General features: G+C 40.9%; 1 protein-coding gene across 1 annotated transcript in view; it reads left to right on the top strand.

Moving 5' to 3' along the window:
- The first annotated feature begins 6691 nt into the window (after positions 1–6691).
- Positions 6692–25299, top strand: part of LOC117388978 (nck-associated protein 5-like) — a 39939-nt gene continuing 21331 nt past the window's right edge. The window contains exons 1-5 of the mRNA XM_055230401.1: positions 6692–6787; positions 12586–12676; positions 17080–17256; positions 22202–22270; positions 24769–24807. Coding sequence (XP_055086376.1) covers positions 6759–6787; positions 12586–12676; positions 17080–17256; positions 22202–22270; positions 24769–24807 — 405 coding nt within the window. The 5' untranslated portion in view covers positions 6692–6758. The remainder of the gene's footprint in view (positions 6788–12585; positions 12677–17079; positions 17257–22201; positions 22271–24768; positions 24808–25299) is intronic.

Consider the following 25299-nt stretch of genomic DNA (forward strand, 5'->3'; position numbering starts at 1 on the left):
AGGAGCAGAGGGAGCAGCAGAGGGAGGAGCAGAGGGAGGAGCAGAGGGAGCAGCAGAGGGAGCAGCAGAGGGAGGAGCAGAGGGAGGAGCAGAGGGAGCAGCAGAGGGAGCAGAGGGTGAAGTCCCAAACTTTAGCCTGATGTGGAGCAGCTTTAGTAGCTACAGATCCAGGTCAAACTGTAGAGTCGAGTCTGATACAGACTCTGATTTTATTCATAATCTTCATGACTCACTCCAGCCTCCCGTCTCCACACAACGACATGAGTCATATTTTAGGAGCTGTAATTATTATCACTATTATAGAGAAATAATGGCCCACACTGCAGAAATGACCTAATATTAAACAAGAAATATATAAACAATTGTCTTATATTAAAGCAAATTGTTTTATAAAATGGGGGGGAAAGTATATACATTTTATTTATAGATAGATAGATAGACAGACAGACTAGAAGTAAAAGTATGAAAGTACTCGTTTAAAAATGTACTTAAAGAGTAAAAAGTAAAAGTATTTCACACAGATTTTCAGATCTAATAAAACTTCACGTGGTGATTTTTGATGAAAATTTAGCTGAATTTTGTTCAACAGAAACAACTGAACTGATCTTTTTTCCACGCTGTTACATTTATATATTTTTGTTTTGTTCAAATTACGAACATATTAAAAATAAACCCTCACACTTTTCAGCAGCTCTCACACAATAATAATAAAATACTTTACTTTTCAGTCTAGTTAAATAAAAATGTGTACTTTTGTGAGATAATATCAGTCTGTAGTATAAGTATGAGACAGAGCAGTAGTTTCATGTCTGAAGCTGAAGCTGTGACTCATCTTTAGCCCCAGAGACAAAACACAAGCTCCAAATGTTCAACTGTGAATCTAAATGTGTCTGCAGCAGCACGAGAGCAGAGGGACAGCGCCATCTAGTGGACAAACATGGACAGACACACACACACTCACTGACTGCTGGGATTCTTCCAGGTTCTGCTGACACTTTCCTTTACTGACGAATTCATTAGCGTCCATCTTGAACATGAATCCAAATAAATACACCCCCGAAAACTAAAGAAACACACAGAAAAAATAATAATTAACTTAATAAAAAAATAAAAGACGTTCGACAAAAATGAAAATAAAACTAACCTCGTTGTCTGTTTACCGAGAGGGATAATTAGGTGTTTTCTTTCCTCTTAAATACATCTTTAAACTTCAATATAAACTTTAATTTATCTGTTTTTAATCCTGACACTTTTCTGTTTCTGGGGAGATTCTTCTTCTACGCGCCAGGCCGTGCTCCGTGCGCACACAGGCCTCACACCGGGCCACGGCGCCCTCTAGGGACTCTTCACAAAATTACATCAAAATAATATAATACACATGAAAACACACAAAAAAAAATAATGTAATAATGTAATAATAATGACACATTCACAAGGATTAGTGACGTTTATATTATAGAGGAGGACAAGAAGAGACAAAGAATCACAAAAACACTGAGACTAAAGTGAAGAGAGAAACATGGAGTTTGTTTAAATGTCACAAAACAAAACGGAAGGAACGACAGTGAACTCAGCTCAGATACTTCACTCATGTGATACAGGCCTATTTAAAACAACTACATCAGGAATAGTAGTAGTAGTAGTAGTAGTAGTAGTAGTAGTAGTAGTAGTAGTAGTAGTAGTAGTAGTAGTAGTAGTAGTAGTGTGATCATGTTTGTTTTGTTATATTTTCTGTTGTGTTTGTTGGATAATCGTCTTGAACCAAAACACTCATTTATAACAGAAATAGATTAGAATCATGTTCAGTGTTTTTGTAATTAAGAGTAAATGAGCATTTTATTTGTTCAGTAAAACTTTATTTGAGTAGAACATGTTTCCCTTGTGTCTGGGGACACAGTTATGTCATGTTTATGGAATATAAAATCTCAGTCTTACATACAGTCCCTTTAATGACTGAACATGCCACAGAAAGTGTCTTTATACAGTCTGTGATTTAAACAAATAAATCATGACTCATAAATATAAAGTGAAAAACCCCCCACAGTATTTAGACATTATTTAGACTGGAGAAGCCTCAAGGGGGCGCTAAGGTCTGCAATGTGGCTGCTCTTTAATATGTTCATACACAGCATTATAACAATGGAGCGCAACCCCCACCCCACTCACATGTTGGCTTTTTGAATGTGGTCAGCCGCTGTAGTGATTTATTTTATTTTATTTATTTATTTATTTATTTATTTATTTATTTATTTATTTATTTATTTATTTATTTATTTATTTATTTATTTATTTATTTATTTATTTTGAACACTCTGCCATTTGAACACTTTTAGTCAAGACTGGATGTGTCATAAAGGTGGGGCAAATATCTTTGGGGCAGCTATAGGGGGCAGTGTCCATTCTAGAGGAGACTAGCGCCCCCTCAAGGCCCCCCGTGGCGCAGCCCCTGGTCCAGAGGTTTTGTCATAGTTGAAGTGAAAGTAAAACTCTTCTTCTGTCCATAGTTCAGTTTGGTTATAAATGACGTCACACAGCTCCTTTGTGCAGATCTCCATGTGGCCACTAGAGGGCAGTGCTGGCTTGTTCTTCTTCATATCTTTTCTGGGATAATTAGTATCTCTAAAACAGCTTTTGGTCAAATCAGCTCATGTCAATTCAGTTCAATTTATTTTTGTAAAGCCCAAAATCACCGCAGCCGTCGCCTCTGAGGACTGAAAAAGATCATTTATTTAACAGAAACTTAGAAAATCAACAGTGACACTGACATTTGTCAAAAACAAACAGATTAAACAACATTTATAGAAAACAAACAAGAGGAGAAGTGTCCCAGAGCGCCCCCTGTCCTCAGACCCTCCCCTCAGCATAAAACAGGACTGAACAGGACTGAACCAGGACTAAACCGGGACTAAACCAGGACTAAACAAGGACTGAACCAGGACTGAACCAGGACTAAACCAGGACTAAAGCAGGACTAAACCAGGACTAAACCAGGACTAAAGCAGGACTAAACAAGGACTGAACCAGGACTGAACCAGGACTAAACCAGGACTAAACCAGGACTGAACCAGGACTAAACCAGGACTAAACCAGGACTGAACCAGGACCGAACCAGGACCAAACCAGGACTAAACCAGGACCAAACCAGGACTAAACCAGGACTAAACCAGGACTAAACCAGGACTAAACCAGGACTAAACCAGGACTAAACCAGGACTAAAGCAGGACTAAACAAGGACTAAACCAGGACTAAACCAGGACCGAACCATGACCGAACCAGGACCGAACCAGGACCGAACCAGGACCGAACCAGGACTAAACCAGGACTAAACCAGGACCAAACCAGGACTAAACCAGGACTAAACCAGGACTAAACCAGGACTAAACCAGGACTAAACCAGGACTAAACCAGGACTAAACCAGGACCGAACCATGACCGAACCAGGACCGAACCAGGACCGAACCAGGACCGAACCAGGACTAAACCAAGACTGAACCAGGACTAAACCAGGACTAAACCAGGACTGAACCAGGACCGAACCAGGACTAAAGCAGGACTAAAGCAGGACTTATACTTTGTGTGTTCTAATCCTCTGTCTGTGGGTGTCGTGTACATTGTGTCTAAACAGAATCATCTCCACATGTGACTTTGGTCTGTCACAATAACTTAATTTTTGAATCTCGATATTTTGGTAGTGAGAAATATAACGATAAACGATAATATTGAAACTACTTTATACCACAGACACAATAACAACACAACAGGATGATACCAGTAAAACAGGAGAATGAAGCCGTAATTAGTCATAGAAGTGATTTTTTTCAACCCTCTCCAGCTCAAATCTGATCATATTACAACAAAAATAACACAAATCTCCCCATTACTGCCAAGAAAATGTACACATAATAAATACTGAGCCCCAAAATACACAGTTTAAGCTTTAGTGAAGTGGATATAGTAATGATCATGACCGGCCTGTGGGTGGTGTCACTATGGAGATGTTTAATGTCACACTGTGTAACATTCAATGCAAAGCAGTAACGTATCCATGGAGACGAGCAGGTGGCAGACCCTGTAGCAGAAATATTACGTACAGTGGTCCCTGGTTTATCACAGGGGTTTTGTTCTAAAAATAAGTATCAACTTTATTTTTTACATTATTCTCTCTGTTTTTGTCTGTAAAACCCCTCACCACACACTTTATACACTTTTCTCACACAGGCAGTAACATTTTCTCAATGTAGTACCCGTCAGGATGGGGCGGGATGAGGAAGGATACGGCGGGATGGGGCAGGATGGGGCGGGATGAGGCGGGATGGGGCGGGATGGGGCGGGATGCAGGGACATAGCAGTTTGTGCGGCAGCAGGGTTTTCACAGTGAATTATTTCAGAGGTTTTTGTTTTGTGACACTTCCCTCGGGCGTTTTTTAATAAGGAGGGATGCGACGTGATGGGGCGGGATGGGGCGAGATGAGGCGGGATGAGACGGGATGAGGAGGGATGCGAGGGGATGGGGCGGGATGAGGAGGGATGTAGCGGGATGGGGCCGGATGTGGTGGGATGGGGTGGGATGCGGCGGGATGTGGCGGGATGAGGAGGGATGGGGCGGGATGGGGCGGGATGCGGCGGGATGAGGCGGGATGCGGCGAGATGAGGAGGGATGCAGGGACAGAGCAGTTTGTGTGGTAGGAGGGTTTTCACAGTGAATTATCTCAGAGGTTTTTGTGACACTTTCCTCGGGCGTTTTTTAAATGTCACAAAACTCAGATCTGCACACATCATGTCCCAGCGGCGTCAGAGCGATGAGGGGGGGGGGGGGGGGGGGGGGGGGGGGGTGTACACTGTAAAAACAAACAGGACATGATTTAAACCTGTGTTTGTTGACTTTATATTTTATATTTATAGTGAGAGTTTAGATTCAGGGTATTTTACCACTGGTTTGTGTGGGTGTTTTTCTCAGGCAAATGTGTCTGTTGAGATTTTTAAATGATTTTTTTCTTAACTTGTTAAATGCAGTTTTCTTATTTGAATAATTGTGTATTCTGCGATAGAGCACATACAAGTGAAGACGACTCAACACACGATTCATGTTCTGCTCAAGTGATTTCAACTAAACCCTTGACTGTCTGCCAAACATGTTACTATATTTTCTCGTCATTTTTTCATTTTTTCATTTCATTCATTGTCATTTAATTATATATTGTATCAGGTAAACTTAAAGCACATTTCACTAATTTGTTGTTATTTAAGCTCAAAAAAGGAGTGGGAACAAGGGAACCTATTAAATTCCCCCTGTGTCCTCCACTAGGACATACACAAAATGCTGTGTTTAAGCTTCATATTCAGTTGAAAAAAAAAAAAAAAAATACACACACACACACACACACACACACACACACATACATACCATATATACACAGATCTACTCACATTTCTCTCTTGTTTAAACTCTCTCAAAGTTCAAATCTTCATATATTATCTCTCTCTTCCTCATTGATCACTTTAAATGTGTTGTTCTCTGCTCCAGTGGTGTCCACAGAGGCGCCTCTCTGTGCAGAGAAACACTTTTAAGTCCAAAGCGTTTCTGAAATTTAGATATACATTTTATATATATATATATATATATATATATATATATATATATATATATATATATATATATATATATATATATATATATATATATATATATATATATATATATATATATATATATATATATATATATATATATATTGGATTGAGTTGCTGTAAAGTTTAACGTTACACAATATCTTGTTAATTGTAAATGGTCACACTTTTATGTAACGCTTTTCTAACTTCAAGACACTCAACCACACACACATTCACACACACACACACACACACACACACACACACCCCCACACACACACACACACACCCACACACACACACCCCCACACACACCCCACACCCACACATATTCATACACACACACACACACCTTACCTGTACTTTACCTGTACTTTTCCCCTGTACTTTTCCCTGTACTTTACCTGTACTTTCCCTGTACTTTCCCTGTACTTTTCCCTGTACTTTACCTGTACTTTCCCTGTACTTTTACCTGTGCTTTTCCCTGTACTTTACCTGTACTTTTCCCCTGTACTTTTACCTGTACTTTCCCTGTACTTTTCCCTGTACTTTACCTGTACTTTCCCTGTACTTTTACCTGTGCTTTTCCCTGTACTTTCCCTGTACTTTACCTGTACTTTTACCTGTACTTTTCCCTGTACTTTTACCTGTACTTTCCCTGTACTTTTCCCTGTACTTTCCCTGTACTTTTCCCTGTATTTTACCTGTACTTTTCCCTGTACTTTCACCTGTACTTTCCCTGTACTTTTCCCTGTACTTTCCCTGTACTTTTCCCTGTATTTTACCTGTACTTTTCCCTGTACTTTCCCTGTACTTTTCCCTGTACTTTCCCTGTACTTTTCCCTGTATTTTACCTGTACTTTTCCCTGTACTTTCCCTGTACTTTTCCCTGTACTTTCCCTGTACTTGTACCTGTACTTTCTCACTCTCATCTTGAGTTAAATGTGTCTCATAATTGCTACAAATTAAACTCTGAGTTACTTCTGTTTTTGTGTGAATGATTTAACGCTGTTTTCATGTTGGTGTTTGTTTTGTCCCTGCAGCGTCGCCTCAGACACTGATCCAGGACTAGAGCAAAACAACATCTGTGAAAGAGAGAGAGAGAGGAAGAGGAGAAGAGGAAGAGGAGAGAGAGGGCGCTCGGCAGATGGTGACACTGCAGCAGCCCTTCTCCAGGTACACAGCCTCACCGTGAAAACACAAACGAGCAGTACTTATGTCATGATGTAATAATAATCACACGTGTTCAGGGATTAGTGACGTTTAATTATACACGACGACAAGAAGGAGCAAAGTACTACACAACCACAAAACTCTGTGTACGTCTCAGAAGTACTCACAGGCCCCCGTCCCACAGAGGAACAGGAGAGAACGCCAGACAAGTCAGCTCACAGATACTTCACAAATACTGCACAGATACTCCACGAATACTTCACAAATACTGCACAGATACTCCATGAATACTTCACAAATACTTCACAAATACTGCACAGATACTCCACGATTACTCCACAGATACTCCACAAATACTGCACAATTACTCCACAAATACTTCACAAATACTGCACGATCACTCCACAAATACTCCACAGATACTTCACAGATACTCCGCGATTACTCCACTTATTTGATGTAGGATTATTTTAAAACAATTACACAGCAGAAATATAGAATGTTACTGGTCTACTGATGTAGTAGTAGTAGTAGTAATCAAGGACCCTGACCTAGTACTAGTAATAGCAGTAGTCACCTAGTACCCGTAGTAGTAGTAGTAGTAGTAGTAAGCAGTAAGTACGCTAACCTCGTAGTTATTATAGTAGTCACCTACTACCTTAACTAGTAGAAATAGTAGTAGTAGTAGTAACCGAGTACCCTAAACTAGTTCACCTAGTACCCGTAATAGTAGTAGTAACTAGGTAACCTAGTGGTTATTATAGTAGTCACCTAGTACCCTAACTAGTAGAAGTAGTAGTAGTATTAGTAGTAATAATCACCTAGTAGTAGTAGTAGTAACCAAGTACCTCACCTAGTAATAGTAATAGTAGTAGTCACCTAGTACACTAAGCAGTAGGAGTAGAAGTCCTCAGTATCACACATGTATAGAGTACTTAGATATGTCGTCCTCAGTACTACACACATGTATAGAGTACTTAGATATGTCGTCCTCAGTATCACACATGTATAGAGTACTTAGATATGTCGTCCTCAGTACTACACACATGTATAGAGTACTTAGATATGTCGTCCTCAGTACTACACACATGTATTTCGTCCGTTCCTCCGTGGCACAAAGTTCCTCTTCACTTTTTGTGTCAGATCAAACTGATGAAGCTCTTAACTTAATGAAATTGCCCGAGTACTTCATCACAGTATTATGGATGTGTGTATACGTTATATTGGCTCCGGGCTTCTCTGTTTGTCATCCGTTATTACCACACTTTAATTTTGTAAGACACTGCAAAGACAAGAGCTTCATGAAAAATGGCACTTTAAATTACAACCTCGTGATTCAAAATCGTCATATCTAAAGGTAAAGATAAACAACAGTATCGCCTAAATTTGAAAGTAATCTGTGTACTTTTACTGTACTGAGACTACAGGACTGGGTGGCCATCTGTGGTACTGCACTAAACTGTTTCAAGTTCTATCTAGAAGGCACTGAGTACTTTATTGAAACTGGAAACTGTCTCAGATCACATGACCCTCACCTGTGGGGTGCCCCAGGGGTCAATCCTAGGACCCCTGTTGTTGTTTGTTGTTGTTGTTGTTGTTTGTGCTGCAAAACCAGTCAATACACAACAGTAATGTGTCCTGTGCAGATGATAGTATAAGTAGTAGTAATAGTAGTGGTCACCTAGTACCTTAAGTTGTAGAAGTAGTAGTAGTAGTAGTAGTAGTAGTAGTAGTAGTAGTAGTAGTAGTAGTAGTAGTAGTAGTAGCAGTAATAGTAGTAGTAGTAATAGTAGTAGTAGTAAACAAGTACCCTAACCTAGTAGTAGTAATAGTAGTAGTAACCTAGTACCCTAAGTAGTAGTAGAAGTAGTAGTAGTAGTAGTAGTAGTAGTAGTAGTAGTAGTAGTAGTAGTAGTAGTAGTAGTAGTAACCATGTACCCTAACCTAGTAGTAGTAATAGTAGTGGGCACCTAGTACCCTAAGTAGTATTGGTAGTAGTAGTAGTAGTAATAAACAAGTACCCTAACCTAGTAATAGTAACAGTAATAATGACCAAGTATCTTAAATAGTAGTAGTAGTATGTAGTAATAAACAAGTACCCTAAGTAGTAGACATAGTAGTAATAGTACTGGTCAACTAGTACCCTTAGTAGTAGTAGTAGTAAACAAGTATCCTAACATAGTAGTAGTAACAGTAGTAGTGACCTAGTACCCTAATTAGTAGTAGTAGTATATAGTAAAATATGTACCATTGTGAAAGTGAAGTATAAGTACATATTAATGAACCAGGGTCACTCTGAAGTACTTCTACTGCAGCGCTGGTTCAGACCTGTTTAAACTCTTAAAGGTTCATTTTATGTATTGTTATTGATTTGCCCGTAATGTTCCATAGTACAGCATTACATTTGTACAGCACAACTGCATATACACTCAATAAAAACACATGTTCAACGGCAATGAAAACGCCTATAACTGAGTACACGTTTAATGCCATACTGTGGAACATTTCAGGTAAAGATGCAGAAGCTAATGCTGGACACTCCACCACAAAAGTTACACAGTTCACCTTTAAATCCTGTTATACACCTTGTTTATCTGGTATTCTGAATATTGTCCAAATAATTACTTAGTACTTGTTTGAATAGTTTAATCCATGTTCTCAAAAAACAGACCTGGAGTCGTCAAAATGCTCCGTTCCACCTTGTGATGTCATGCAGTAGTAGTGAACAGCTCCTTTTATCTTTTGTTTAGTAGAATGTGGCTGTTCCAGAAGCTGAAATGATCCAAATGATTCTATAAATGAAGGTGTGTGGAGTTTAAAAACACAGTGGAGCACTTCCTGTATCACCACATGATGACATCACAAAGTGGAACAGACCTTAAATATGACGGTTTTCTGTGTGAATGAAACAAAACATAAATAAATAGAGCAGAAACAAGCTTAATATGGGCTTTTTAACGGTGTAATCAGCACTGGTCATTTCAGCTCCCGTCCTGAAGACATTTTGAATCATACGGCGCTAGCTGGAGGCACTACTCTGAGCAGAAGTGGGTTAAGAGGTCACGATCAGACAGAGATTGAATATAGGCCAGTGTTCACATGTCGTTACTGTTCAGAGACGTAAAGTGAGGCTTTGTAAACACGGAAATGTCACAGAGAAACAGCCTGTGGTGGTTTACATGTTCAAACACAGAGAACAGTGTCTTTTCGTGTCTTTACGTTGATCCGATCCGTGTTTCTCGGTTCGTTTTAAAGTGTTATGTTCAAATTCCTTGGACGTTTAGTAACAGTGATATTTAGACATGGATTTGAGGCCAAACCAGGTGAGCAAAAATCATTTCTACTTGTGGTTTTTCATTCTTAAAATCGAACCCTGACAAAAACATGATTCATAAAGGAGACAGTTTAAAAGTAATAATTAATGATTCAAAAGAAAAGAATCTATGTTTTGAATGGGGAAAAGTCGTAATGAACTTTTTAAAGAGTTTAATTTCACTTAGTTTTTCATACAGAGATTTTATACCATTCAATCAGGATTTTATTTATTTATTTTTTGTCCAGGAGATATGTCTTAAGAAATAAAAGATGAATTATTTGTAACAATATTAAAATCTAATTTCTTGATTTATTTTGAAAATGTCCTTCCTTGTTTATATTGGAATAACAAAGCTAAAACTTAAGTTCAGTGTCGTACAGTTGCAAGTTGAGGCTGGAAACAGGAGCAGAGAGGAGCAGAGAGGAGCAGACAGGAGCAGACAGGAGAAGAGAGGAGCAGAGAGGAACAGAGAGGAGCAGAGAGGAGCAGAGAGGAACAGAGAGGAGCAGAGAGGAACAGAGAGGAGCAGAGAGGAGCAGAGAGGAACAGAGAGGAGCAGAGAGGAGCAGAGAGGAGCAGAGAGGAACAGAGAGGAGCAGAGAGGAGCAGACAGGAGCAGACAGGAGCAGAGAGGAGCAGACAGGAGAAGAGAGGAGCAGAGAGGAGCAGAGAGGAGCAGAGAGGAACAGAGAGGAGCAGAGAGGAACAGAGAGGAGCAGAGAGGAGCAGAGAGGAGCAGAGAGGAGCAGACAGGAGCAGACAGGAGCAGAGAGGAGCAGACAGGAGAAGAGAGGAGCAGAGAGGAGCAGAGAGGAACAGAGAGGAGCAGAGAGGAACAGAGAGGAGCAGAGAGGAACAGAGAGGAGCAGAGAGGAGCAGAGAGGAACAGAGAGGAGCAGAGAGGAGCAGACAGGAGCAGAGAGGAGCAGAGAGGAACAGAGAGGAGCAGAGAGGAGCAGACAGGAGCAGAGAGGAGCAGAGAGGAGCAGAGAGGAGCAGAGAGGAGCAGACAGGAGCAGAGAGGAGCAGAGAGGAGCAGACAGGAGCAGACAGGAGCAGAGAGGAGCAGACAGGAGCAGAGAGGAGCAGAGAGGAGCAGAGAGGAACAGAGAGGAACAGAGAGGAGCAGACAGGAGCAGACAGGAGCAGAGAGGAGCAGAGAGGAGCAGAGAGGAGCAGACAGGAGCAGAAAGGAGCAGAGAGGAGCAGAGAGGAACAGAGAGGAACAGAGAGGAGCAGACAGGAGCAGAGAGGAGCAGAGAGGAGCAGAGAGGAACAGAGAGGAGCAGAGAGGGGCAGAGAGGAACAGAGAGGAGCAGAGAGGAGCAGAGAGGAACAGAGAGGAGCAGAGAGGAACAGAGAGGAGCAGAGAGGAGCAGAGAGGAGCAGACAGGAGCAGAGAGGAGCAGAGAGGAGCAGACAGGAGCAGAGAGGAGCAGAGAGGAGGAGACAGGAGCAGAGAGGAGCAGACTAGCATCAGCCTAGATTTCAGGAGTACAGTATGAGCAGTAGTACTAGTAGTATCAGTATGTAGTATCTAGTAGTAGTATCTGTAGCCTGTAGCCTTTAGGCCTGTTCTACAGAGGGAACAGGGTCAGATTTGTTTCATATTTGCAGATTTATTGATCCATGGAGTTCGTATAAACCAGGAGGTTCAAACTGTTCACTCAGACTCATCAGATCTGACTTTACGACATAAACACTGGGTACAGTTACTTCAGTTTGAACACATTATAAAAGCTGCATCCACATTAGTTTAAAACAGACCTCCATAAGTCTCACCACTGTGACAGATTAGGGCCGTTGCCATAGTAATTAACAATTAAAAATGAAATTTTATAACTTCTGGTTGGTAAAAGTTCTCAAAATGTTGCCTCAGGAAACTGAAACTCTACCTTAGGCTGCTGCAGTGGGGATGAAGTACTATGAAGTACTACATGTTCTTAGTTAAGTAAAAGTACAAATACAGAGGTAAAATGTTACTCAAGTAAAAGTAAAAGTATCACATGAACAAACAAAAAAAAACTTAAGAAAAAGTGTTAAAGTACACTTTTAAAAATGTACTCTCAAATGTAGTGAAGTAAAAGTAAAAGTATCCACTGTATTCTACTTAAGTACAGTACTGTAATACTTTTACTTCATGACGTTCCATCACTGGGCCTTTGTGAAAATATCAGAGTAAAAATCTGATTAAATACTGTGCACTGTTAAGTATAAACACAAGAAACGTCATAAATATAGTAAAAATATAAAATAAAAAACTCTTGATCCATGGCTCAAGAAACTCCACCAAAATCAAAGTTCCAGCTGTGAGTCGTGGGACATGTTGTTGTTGTTGTTGTTGTTGTTGTGTTGCTCTTGTCCTGTGCGTTGTGTTACCTGTGTATTAGATTTGTGTTGACTTGTATGTGAAGCTCTTTGTTCAGCTCCAGTTGTTTTAAATGTAATAAATAATGGTGACTTCTGGTGCTGTTGTGTGTTGCAGTATGGAGGAGACAGTCAGGACCATACTCCAGAACCAGGACTCTATGGAAGGGCCTAAAGTCGACCCCCTGGACCTCATGAAGGCCTACAAGGTGAGAGCAGAAGAAGAGACTGTGAATGACAAAGAGCCCCCTAAAGATAACTCCACATAACACTAAAAAGATGATGCCCAGTCTGGTGTGTATCATCCATTAATAAAATAAAACTGCAGAATGACTTAAGTACGTCACAGAGGGCGTGTGCCGGCGGCGAGGGATTAATCAGCCGTATGAAGTCTCACAAATAAGTTATTAAAGATTGACATGAACAAATCACTTCAAATATAACTTCAAGAGAATAAAGGAGAAGAAAACGACTGTGACATTGTTAAAACATCAAATGTGCAGAATAGTCCTGATTTAGTCTAAATTTAGTCTTAGTTTAGTCCCGGTTTAGTCCTAATTAAATCCTGGTTTAACTCTGGTTTTGTCCTACTTAGTCCCAGTTTAGTCCTGATTTAGTCTTGGTTTAGTACAGATTTAGTCCTGGTTTAGTCCGGGTTTAGTCCAGGTTTAGTTCTGGTTTAGTCTTGGTTTAGTCTTGGTTTAGTCCTGATTTAGTCCCAGTTTGGTCCCGATTTAGTCCCGGTTTAGTACAGATTTAGTCCTGGTTTAATTTAGGTTTGGTCATGGTTTGGTGCAGGTTTGGTCCCGGTTTAGTCTCGGTTTAGTTCCGGTTTAGTCCTGGTTTAGTCCAGATTTAGCCCCGGTTCGGTCCCAGTTTAGTCCTGGTTTAGCCCTGGTTTAGTCCCGGTTTAGACCCGGTTTAGTCCTGGTTTAGTCCCGGTTTAGTCCTGGTTTAGTCCTGGTTTAGTCCTGGTTTAGACCTGGTTTAGTCCTGTTTTAGTCCTGGTTTAGCCCTGGTTTAGTCCCGGTTTGGTCCCGGTTTAGTCCTGGTTTAGTCCCTGTTTTGTTCCGGTTTAGTCCTGGTTTAGTCTAGATTTAGCCCTGGTTTAGTCCTGGTTTAGTCCCGGTTTAGTCCCGGTTTGGTCCCGGTTTAGTCCTGGTTTAGCCCTGGTTTAGTCCTGGTTTAGTCCTGGTTTAGTCCTGGTTTAGCCCTGGTTTAGTCCCGGTTTGGTCCTGGTTTAGTCCTGGTTTAGCCCTGGTTTAGTCCCGGTTTGGTCCTGGTTTAGTCCTGGTTTAGTCCCGGTTTTGTTCCGGTTTGGTCCTTGTTTAGTCCCTTAATGATGTACAAACCACTTAGAAACAGCACTATACTTCATTATACTTCTTTGTACTTCTTTGTACTTCTTTCTACTTGTTGAACTGCAGTAAAAATAACCTTAGATTCATTTTTAAATAGTCCTAAGCTCAAACACTATTATTCACAGTGAAATCCTCTGGTTCGGTCTATAGCTGTAATCAGTCTGGATACATGGACATTTTCTTTTTCTAGTGAGATTCATGTACTATCCAAGGCACAGTGTGTTTCTGAAGTACTCGACCTACAATTTGAACCATGAAAAGAAAGAGTGAAATCAATATCTCATCTGTTCTTTGTATAGTTTTAAATGATCTCTGTTCAGACATGTGTGAACGCTGTAATAATCACATCACTGTCAGGTCTGAGCAGACTCGGTTCAAAATGTCATCTATATGTCATTTTTAACAATGCAATGAATTTCAAAGTACTTTCTCACTGGATAATCTGATGGACTACTACAATAACTGCAGTATGAAACGTAACATTACAAAAATATATTAATATTCAGTTTAGAAAAGTACTTTTACCTCAGGTGTTAAAGCGAACTAGACCTGAACAATGTACATGAGTTTAAACCAAGACTGAATCCAGACCAAACCTGGACTAAACCAGGTCTAGGTTTAAACAAGATGAGTCTAGAATATGTGTACGATTGAGGCTGCATTTGTACTGGTTTAGTCCTGGTTTAGTCCTGGTTCAGTCCTGGTTTGTCCTGGTTTAGTCCTGGTTTAGTCCTGGTTTAGTCCTGGTTCAGTCCTGGTTCAGTCCTGGTTTAGTCCTGGTTCAGTCCTGGTTTAGTCCTGGTTTAGTCCTTGTGTAGACCTAGTTTAGTATCAGTTTAGTCCTAGTTTTGTCCTGGTTTAGTCTTGGTTTAGTTTTGGTTTAGTCTTGGTTTAGTTCTGGTTTAGTCCAAGTTTAGTCCTGGTGCAGTCCTAGTTTATTCCTAGTTTGGCCTGGTTTAGTCCTGGTTTAGTCCTGAATTGGTGCTGGTTTAGTCCTGGTTCAGTCCTGGGTTAGTCTTGCTTTAGTCCTGGTTTAGTTCTGTGTTAGTCCTGGTTTAGTCCTGGTTTAGTCCTGAATTGTTGCTGGTTCAGTCCTGGTTCAGTCCTGGATTGGTGCTGGTTTAGAATTGGTTTAGTTCTAATTTAGTCCTGGTTCAGTCCTGGATCTGTGCTGATTTAGTCCCGGTTTAGTCCTGGTGTATTTACCTCACATTTGCCATTTTCAGGACAGATTTTGTGTCCAGAGCCGGAGCCTGAGGTAAAGTCACATGACACACGTGTATCAGGACACGCGTGTATCATATGGGACATCACAGTTTTTGTTTCTTTTATTAAGTTGTTTACGATGAATATTACGATTTAAAATGTGCAAATTATAACATCATTTTCCATGTGTGTCATAGATTATAAATATCTCAACAGTCTGACACATTACAACTAAATTATATAAAACCTGTTCGCAAATTTTCAATAAATAATGGATTTATTAAAGGTGCACTCACTTTTCTGGTGGCTCGATGCTTGTTCCTTTGGAGATTTTATTACATTGCCAGAAATGTTCCACAGTATGACATTAAACTTATCCGTTAAGTGTTTCTTCAGGTGTTTTCGTTGTTCAAAAATGTGGTGTCAGACGTGCGTTCTTACTGTGAGCGCGGCGTCGTATCCTCAGATCTGACCTGGCAGCATCACCATGGAGACAGATAACTTAAAGGTCGTACTATTCAAAGAAAAAGTACAAGTTCACCTTAAAGTATAGTAAAGTATAGTTCACTCACAGCAGCACGCAAGCTAGCTCACTGCGTCGCAAAACTGTCAGGAAAATATAAAATAAACCTATTCAAATTGTAATTAATTAAAATAAAGACGATTACTTTTATATGTAGAATACAGTTTGCGGTGCTGTTTTAATATTTATTATGCCTCAAAATTAGCATTAGCGTTAGCATTGAGACACAAACATCTCTATTTTTAAAAACTGAAGAGTCCTGCGCTTAGGTTTTCATTTTATTTGTGTAGTTTTTAATTTATTTTTTTTATTTTTAATCATTTTAGTGTGACTTTAAAAACCTCGTAGAGATCAAACTGAACAGGAAGTAGTGACACTAACAGTGAGGTTGCCGGGTGCTACTGACATAAAGTCCCATTTTTGTCCTGCTTGGATAAATGTATATTTTAACTCATTTTCATGTACTTTTTGTCAATAATCTTCATGGTACAGATAAGTGTGTACATGTCCTCATCTCCTCACACTGCACAGTCTCTACATCCACTTCCTGCCGTCATCGTCAAACACAAGTCCTGCCCTTGAACCTCTTGTTTATTTAATTACGTTTCACCGTTGGGAGCTTTGGCATCTTACTCGATCGAGCCATCGGCCCAGACAAACTACAGCTGTGCACCAGGCCGTCAGAGCGACCACTCCTGTTTGAACACCTGGCACATCCATAACGACTTTAAACCATCGCTCCATCAAATGTACGAGACCAAGGACAATGTGCAGTGAGGTTTACGCCGTTTGGACACTTTTGGAGTGTTAAAGCCCCACCATGAAACTTTTAAGCAGAAAATACACTGGTGATTTAAGGTTTATTGCGTTGAAAAACACTAAAAAAAAAACATGCATTCTACTGTGATCAGGCTTGCATCTCCACAAACCTGACTCGTTTTTAACCTGTAAAAGGACAACCTGCTTGTCTCCATGCAAAATGTTGTTCTTTTGACTGATAATGTTCCACAGTATGGCACAAAAATCATGGAGAATGTTCCCAAGTGTGGTTTTAATGTTCAATTGCTTTGGAATCATGCGGGCGACGTGTCATCTCCAGAAAGTTTCACAGTGTTACTTTAAAGAGCCCATCTTACAGTGTGTTCTCATCTATGTTCTAATGTTTCTTCATCACAAACAGAAGTTGTGTTTTTTTGTTTCATTCTCACATGTTTAAAATATAAACCCTGCAGAAAACACTCTGTTCCACCTTGTGATGTCACCACGTGGTGATACAGGAAGTGCTCCACTGTGTTTTTAAACTCCACACACCTTCACTAGAATCATTTGGATCATTTCAGTCCTGGAATTACCACTTATCTCGACTGAACTAAAGGTAAAAGGAGCTAACTTGAAAAGTACCACTTCATGACATCACAAGGTGGAACAGAACAGTCTGAGCTAAAACCAGGACCAAACCAGAACAGACAAAACATTCTCAAAGTAATCTCAATGAGTTTCTCCTGGTTTGTTTGTGTCCCAGGACAAGCTACTGGAGGAGATGTGGAAGCAGCAGGACAGTCTAGAGTCGGTCTCCGTCGCCACAGAGACGTCGGCCCCTGTCGCCACGGAGACAGCGGCATCCGAGGAGACGCACAGCGGATCTGAGGAGGACAGCAAGGACAGCAACCCCCTGTTAGAGCGGCTCAGGGCTCTGGAGGTACATGGATTCAGTGTGATTACCACATAGTTCTGCTCATCCTTGTGGGGAAGCTGGCCCGAGTGATCAAAACAGGAGGCAGACTCAAAAGAAGTCCCATTAGACACATTTATTCCCGTGTAGTGGTACACCATGAACACACAAAAATAATACATATTTACAAAAATTAACGGTGCTCAACGAAAAACTAAGCAACCAAACTTAAACAACTGAAACAAAAGCCACGTGTACTCTGGCTACACTGGTGTTCCCCATCTGTCTAATTGCCCAGACTAAAATACTTCCCTGTACCAGAAGCCCCTCCCCCGGTCTACTCCATCTCTTGTCCAGGGGGCGGTGGGAGTAACATAAACCTGTATTCCATAAAAACATCTCTCGGCCCGAGTCCCTTTACCAAAAGTGTTTAACTAAATAAACTATAAACACTTAGTTCAGGAAATGAAAATACACAAGACATTAACACAAAGAAATAAACAAACTTAAGCCAGTTTTTCCCCCCTCCACATGGTCCGGCCCACGACCACACTCAAGCCTATAAAATGGCCGACATAGGGCACGCCCCCTCTTTGTCTGGACCATGTGGAGATGCAGGTAAGACGATTGTTGGATTAAACTGAATAGACACATTTAACTAAATAAAATATATTTAACTAACAAATGTGTGGTGATTTAAACTGATTAAAACTAAACAAAACAAACCCGGGATAGTTCTATTTCGTTGAGTATTTAAGTTATAGAAAATGAACAAACATGTGCAAAACCAAATCATAGTACTATTAAAAGGGACAAAGGCCCACTTTGTCACAATCCTCATTAAAACATCTTTAAAATTGTTGCTTTTAATGTAAATGGGGCTCATGTCTCTCTACTCTCTGATGTGTCTCACACACACCTGGAGTTGTTTTGTTTCATTCACACATGTTTAATGCACCGGCGCATGTGTCCAGCTCATACAGCGAAGCCCCGTATCGATGTGTGTCACTTAAAGTCACGTGACCGATACTGCAGCTGTTTCACTCATCACCGACACGCCAAACTGTTTAAAAGGTCCTGCATCTGTCAACGGGATGAATCACTGTTAAAAGAAGACAATGAGCCTTCCAAAGATTAAAAAAGACCTTCTCCTTCTACAACAACAAGATGGAGAAGAGAGAAAAAGACTAAATTCTGCTGTGTGGATCATTTTGATCTTTAACAGCAAATAAGGCAAACTGTATTTCCTTGTTTCCATTTGATCAGAATTGGAAAAAAAAAAAATATTGGGGGAACCAGAGTAAAACATATCCAAACATTTTGCAGCAATTTTTGCAATTTTTCTGTGCCCCAGCTTCATCTGTGCCCTGTCAGTGTGGAGTTTCGAAAGCTGGAAAATGGTGTAAAAAAACGCCATCGACTGAATACTAAAACTTATTTTTTTGAATACAATTTTTTAATTAAAAAAAATCCTCTCTGAGTCAATAACATTTAAATTGGTAAATTACATTCACAACATTTTCCCTTTCATTTCCACATAAGATACACAATAATACCACAGTAAATAGAATAACTTCAATCATATTCTGCACAAGTGTGACCAGATCGTTGAATCAGTGTGTGTGAGTCTCAACGAAGTCGTCTGCAGTGATGTGCACCTCCAGCAGATGTCAGTGTAGAGCAACACAGCAACACTGTACCAGGATCAGTACAGTGTGGGGAATGTGCCAGAATGTTTAAAATGTTTTACAGATTAAAGGTTGTGTATCAGCTAATTGCTCATAATTGAATTGTTTGGAGGTTCTTCTTACCCATGTTGTTGTCATCTTTGGTGTTGTGGCTAAATGAGTCCCCGGGGAGCTGGAGCACTTAAAGAAGGTTCTGGGGCAGATCACTGTGAGCTGAGGAGGAGGGGGGGGGGGCAAATATTTTAGCTTGTTGTATCTTGTTTGTTTTTTCAGTTAAAACAGATAAATTTAATGTAGAGCTCTATTTTACACAAGATTTACACTGTTTTGTTAGAGATAATTTTTAACAAGATTATAGGATGTGTGTAAACTTACCCAGAGTGGACTCAACCAATAATCAATTTACTGTGAGGTGAATTTGTTCAACAGAAACATTAGAATCAATAGTTTAAGGAGGTGCTGTATAAAAGGAGTCAACCTCAGTCTGCTTGAGGGAGTGTGCTGCGTGTGCGGGAGGTTACTGCGTGTACGGGAGGTAAACTTGAAAACTCCCACTTGATGACGTCACAAGGTGGAACGACGCAGTTTGAGCTTTGCAGATGTTACAGACTAATAACAAAGTGACTCAAACACTTTGAGTCACTTTTTTGATGACGTCACAACATTAGAACATGACTAAAAACTCACAATAGTAAATTTTGTGTAATATAAGACCTGCCTGAGGACAATGGATTAAATGTTTGTGTTAACTCCTGCACATTTATGTTGTAGCTGCTTGTTGAGAAAGTGATTAGTACTGCCCTAATTCCAGCGGTGGAACGTAACAAAGTAAACGTAGTAAAGCGCTATAGTGTACTACTGTAAATTTTAGGCCTCTGTACTTTACTTAAGTACATTTTGTTTACTTTTTACTTTTAAAAATAGTCAGATTTTCATATAAAGTGGTCCCTGGTTTATCTCGGGGGTTCTGTTCTAAAAAATAACCCGTAATAAGCAAAATCCGTGACGTAAAACCCCTCACCACACACTTTATACACTTTTCTCAGAGAAACAGGCGGGTTAAGTGTCTTACCCAAGGACATAACGACATATTCATCTGTGGGAGCTGGAATCGCACCGCCAACCTGCGTGTGGGCCGATCCGGTAACGTTCCTCAGTCGTTGCCAAAGTCCTTTCATTGCCTTATATCACGCCGATGTGAAACTTAAAGCCGCGGCGTTAACCTTCGCTGTATTCCTGCTCGTCTTTCTCCTCCTCCATTGAACCAAACACTTGTTAAGCTCAGGTGTTGTTGATGCTTTTTGAAGGGCCTCTCCGCTCCGTGTCCTCTCCTGCCTCCCATTATCGGCCCTTTCTGTGAACTCGTCTTCGCCTCCAGTGAAAACAACCAGCAAAGATTTAACGGATTAATCATTTCCGCCCAAAGTCACGTCCCAAGTACCCATAATGCTTTGTGTTCCCCGACGGGAGCAACCTGGGCCTGTAATTGAATCATACTTGGAGGTACTTGAAGAGATAGGAGAGGAGAGGGTGGAGGAAATTTAAAGCATCATTTGTTTAGCGGCGTCTCTCACCATTGAGCAGACAGGGCCACGGGGAAAAGCCAGTATTTGTCAGGTTTAAATCAAAGGCGATGGACAAAACAGAGGACATGCCCCGGACAAGATGGACTTTTACGTCTAACTTTGTGTGTGGTCATCAATGCAAAAAAGAGAAAAAAGTTTAGAGGTTATTGCGTCGCCCACAATGTCCCACAGTGTGACATTAAACTTATTTATCGCCATGGATACTGAGATTTAAAATGAGCAAAATCTGAAATCCTGTCTCGCTGTTTGTGCTTTTTATAATGTATTTATTATGTAATTGTTTGTTATTAGCAGTGGAAGAAGTACGCAGTTTTGTTACTTAAGTACACATAAAAAGTACTCAAGGAAAAGTAAAAGTGTCACATGGAAAAATTTAGTTGAAATATTAAAGTACCTGTTTATAAATGTACTTAAAGAGGAAGAAGAAACATTATTTTGCACAGATTTTGAGATGCAATAATCACTTTACTTTGTGTTGATTTTTGTTCAACAGAAAAATTACAATCAATAGTTTTTTTCCGAGCTGGTTCTATCTGGATATTTTTATCAAATTATGAACGTGTAAAAAAAAAAAAAAAAACGCTCAGACTTTTCAGCAGGTCTCAAACTATAATAAAAATGTTTGTCCTGTTCAAAAATGCAGTGGAGTAAAAGTACAGATACTGCTCTCAAATGTACTCAAGGAAAAGTAAAAAATAAACTTTAAAATGTACTTCATTACGCCCCACTGCTGTTTTTATTCTGTTTATTATTGGTACTGTATTTTCTGGACTATACGTCGCTCTGGAGTATAAGACGCACCAGTGAAAAAATGTTAAAAAATGTAGAAAAAACTTATATAAGTCGCACTGGACTATAAGATGGAAATGCACTTTACAAAATCTGAGACTAAGAACAGACATTTTATCTTCAAAGACAAGGTATAATAATAATAATAAAATGTGGACCAACAGGCTGAATATCAGTACATCACGCTAACGTAACACATTTATATTTATTCAGCTCCATGAAGCACAGACAGAACTGAACACGTGTCTGGTTTGTTAACGTCAGATATTAACAGTTAATCAGATAAATAAAGCAGAAAAAACAACAAGTTTACTCTGGATCTCACTCCAAATCAATAAATCCACTGAATTTTTCATCCTCGGTGTCACTTCTGAACAAATCCACCAACTCCAGAGGAAGATGAATAACGATAATGAAGATGTGACATTCTATATTTGAATCATTTCTCTGAGTATAAGTCTCACTCTGGACAAACTAAGACAAAAGTGACACTTATGGTCCTGAAAATACAGTACATTATATTATAACTTAGCAGCAGACAAAAGCATAATGCATCTTCTAAAGGTACAGTATGTAACTTTCTGGAGGTTTAACATTGCCTGCATGTTTCCATGGAAACAGACAGCTGAAACCATACTCTGGAACATTTACCAGGAGATAGATAAGTTTAATGCCCTGCTGTGGAACATCATAGTCAAAGGAACAACATTTCTATGGAAACGAGTGAGAGGAGGCACTTCTCCAGGTCAAGTAAGAGTCAGGTTTGTGGAGATGCGAGCCTGCAAGCCCAAGTACAGCACCGCTGCATCTTTTTCAGTGAAATAAACAACATGCTTTTCTTTTAGTTTATTTTTCCACCTAAAAAGTTACGTCCTGTGGCTTTAAAGTGTTTGTTTTTTTTTCCCACAGGCAGAAAACTCAGCTCTGTCCATTGAGAATGACAACCAAAGGAAGCAGTACGAGCGCTGCCTCGACGAGGTGAGAGGAACATTTACATACATGTACATGTATGTACATGTATGTACATGTACATCACACGTTAAACTGGGACCTGTTCTTAATCAAACTCACACTCCTCTACGTCCTCAACCCTCGCTCGCTCACACTCCTCTACATTCTTCACTCTTTTTCGCTCGCACTCTTCTACATTCTCGACTCTCGTTCGCTCGCACTCCTCTACGTCCTCGACTCTCGTTCGCTCGCACTCCTCTACGTCCTCGACTCTCGTTCGCTCGCACTCCTCTACGTCCTCGACTCTCGTTCGCTCGCACTCCTCTACGTCCTCGACTCTCGTTCGCTCGCACTCCTCTACATCCTCGACTCTCGTTCGCTCACACTCCTCTACGTCCTCGACTCTCGTTCGCTCACACTCCTCTACGTCCTCGACTCTCGTTCGCTCACACTCCTCTACGTCCTCGACTCTTGTTCGCTCACACTCCTCTACGTCCTCGACTCTTGTTCGCTCACACTCCTCTACGTCCTCGACTCTCGTTCTCTCGCACTCCTCTACGTTCTCGACTCTCGTTCCCTCACACTCCTCTACATTCTTCACTCTTTTTCGCTCACACTCCTCTACGTCCTCGACTCTCGCTCGCTCGCACTCCTCTACGTCCTCGACTCTCGTTCCCTCGCACTCCTCTACGTCCTCGACTCTCGTTCCCTCACACTCCTCTACGTTCTCGACTCTCGTTCCCTCACACTCCTCTACGTTCTCGACTCTCGTTCCCTCACACTCCTCTACGTCCTCGACTCTCGTTCCCTCACACTCCTCTACGTTCTCGACTCTCGTTCGCTCACACTCCTCTACGTTCTCGACTCTCGTTCGCTCACACTCCTCTACGTTCTTCACTCTTTTTCGCTTTGGTCACAGTCGTGGTTTTGTGTTGAGCTTAATCTCAGATGGAGAGACTCAAAGCAACGTCAATCCTCTTGAAATGAAGTGGCATTTTGTGACATTTATGTTTGGACACGCTCTGGACACTCTGCGGTCTGTCCTCCTTCACCATTATTCACATGTTTGTGCTGAGGTTACACAGTCTGGCTTTAGTTTCATTGGGTTGTACTACTCTGAGTTCTAGCCAAATACCAGCAGTATCTTGTACATTAAGACATTTGAGGAGACCAACCGAATTTAAACAGTCAAGGTACATCATGGAAGGATTTTTGAAAAGCTGCACTATGTCACTTTTCTGCTTGTCTCCATGGAGATGCTACCCCTGTGCATTAAACATACTTATCTCGAAGCAACTCTCGGTAAAAAAGTTCAGATTTTACGAGGCACTTTTTAGCAAGAAAAACTGGAGTGGATATGTTTAATGCCATACTGTGGAACATTCAAGATATAACGTCTCTATGGTGATAAACAGGTAGCAGAAACGTTACATATGAACTGTACTATTACTTTATGATACACATACATTTATTTAAACGATGGGTTTGAGAATGATGAAACAGTTGCAGCGTTACCATAGTGATTAACAATTTAAAATGTTGTATCTTCTGAAAATGAGCTCAAAATGTATCAGGAGGCTGAAAACCATGAATACATTGAGAAACATTACATTTCCTAATTGGCCCTAGTGGGTTTGGGGGTTTTTTTTGACTCCTCGTGGCGGCGGCGAGGTCTTGAGTCTGAGCTGGTTCATGATTTTACTGAGGTTTAAAGCGGCAAGAGCAACTGCTGCTAATTAAAGATGTTTTTTTGTGCACCACAGGAGGTCCGAGAGTGGAGAGGGGTCTTTGATATGGGCTCTGTGTTCTGTTGCATCTCTGTGTTTATGATTCTAAACAGTCAGGACCTTATGGTTAAAGTTAAAGTCTGTGGATTTGGAACATTAGAAAGAAGCAAAATGTGGCACTGTCCAAACAGAGTCACAGTTTTATGGACACAGTTTGAAATACTGAGATAAAACATGTGGGAAGTATGGAGTCATTAGGATTCAGTTTTATGGGTGTTCAGTCTGTGACTCGCACAAGGACCGGCTCTGTGACCTGTGCCTGTGACTCCCCCCCGTGACTCGCCTCATGATGCGCCCAGTGACTGGCTCTCTGACCCGCCCCGTGACCACCTCTGTGACTCGCCCCGTGCCCCGCCCCATGACTCGCCCCGTGCGTCACCCCGTGCCCCGCCCCGTGAGTCGCCCCGTGACTCACCCCGTGCCCCGCGAGTCGCCCCGTGCCCCGCCCCGTGACCACCTCTGTGACTCGCCCCGTGCCCCGCCCCGTGAGTCGCCCCGTGACTCACCCCTGTGCCCCGCCCTGTGCCCCGCCCCATGAGTCGCCTCGTGACTCTCCCCGTGCCCCGCCCCGTGACCACCTCTGTAACTCGCCCCGTGCCTCGCCCCGTGCCCCGCCCCGTGAGTCGCCCCGTGCCCCGCCCCGTGACACCCTCTGTGTAAAATAAAAACGCTCTCTTTATCACAGACAGATTAGTTTCACACTGCGTCTCTCACTGCTCGTGTGTTTTGTGTTCACAGGTGGCGAACCAGGTGGTCCAGGCTCTGCTCACTCAGAAGGTACAGCATTTATACGCCATTTATACGTCATTTATACGTCATTTATGTGTCATTTATACGTCATTTATATACGTCATTTATACGTCATTTATACGTCATTTATGTGTCATTTATACGTCATTTATATACGTCATTTATACGTCATTTATACGTCATTTATATGTCATTTATATACGTCATTTATACGTCATTTATGTGTCATTTATACGTCATTTATATACGTCATTTATACGTCATTTATGTGTCATTTATACGTCATTTATATACGTCATTTATATACGTCATTTATACGTCATTTATACGTCATTTATGTGTCATTTATACGTCATTTATATACGTCATTTATATACGTCATTTATACGTCATTTATACGTCATTTATGTGTCATTTATACGTCATTTATATACGTCATTTATACGTCATTTATACGTCATTTATATGTCATTTATATACGTCATTTATACGTCATTTATGTGTCATTTATACGTCATT

The sequence above is a fragment of the Periophthalmus magnuspinnatus genome, chromosome 21, assembly GCF_009829125.3.
Source record: "Periophthalmus magnuspinnatus isolate fPerMag1 chromosome 21, fPerMag1.2.pri, whole genome shotgun sequence".
Classification (NCBI taxonomy): Eukaryota; Metazoa; Chordata; class Actinopteri; order Gobiiformes; family Gobiidae; genus Periophthalmus; species Periophthalmus magnuspinnatus.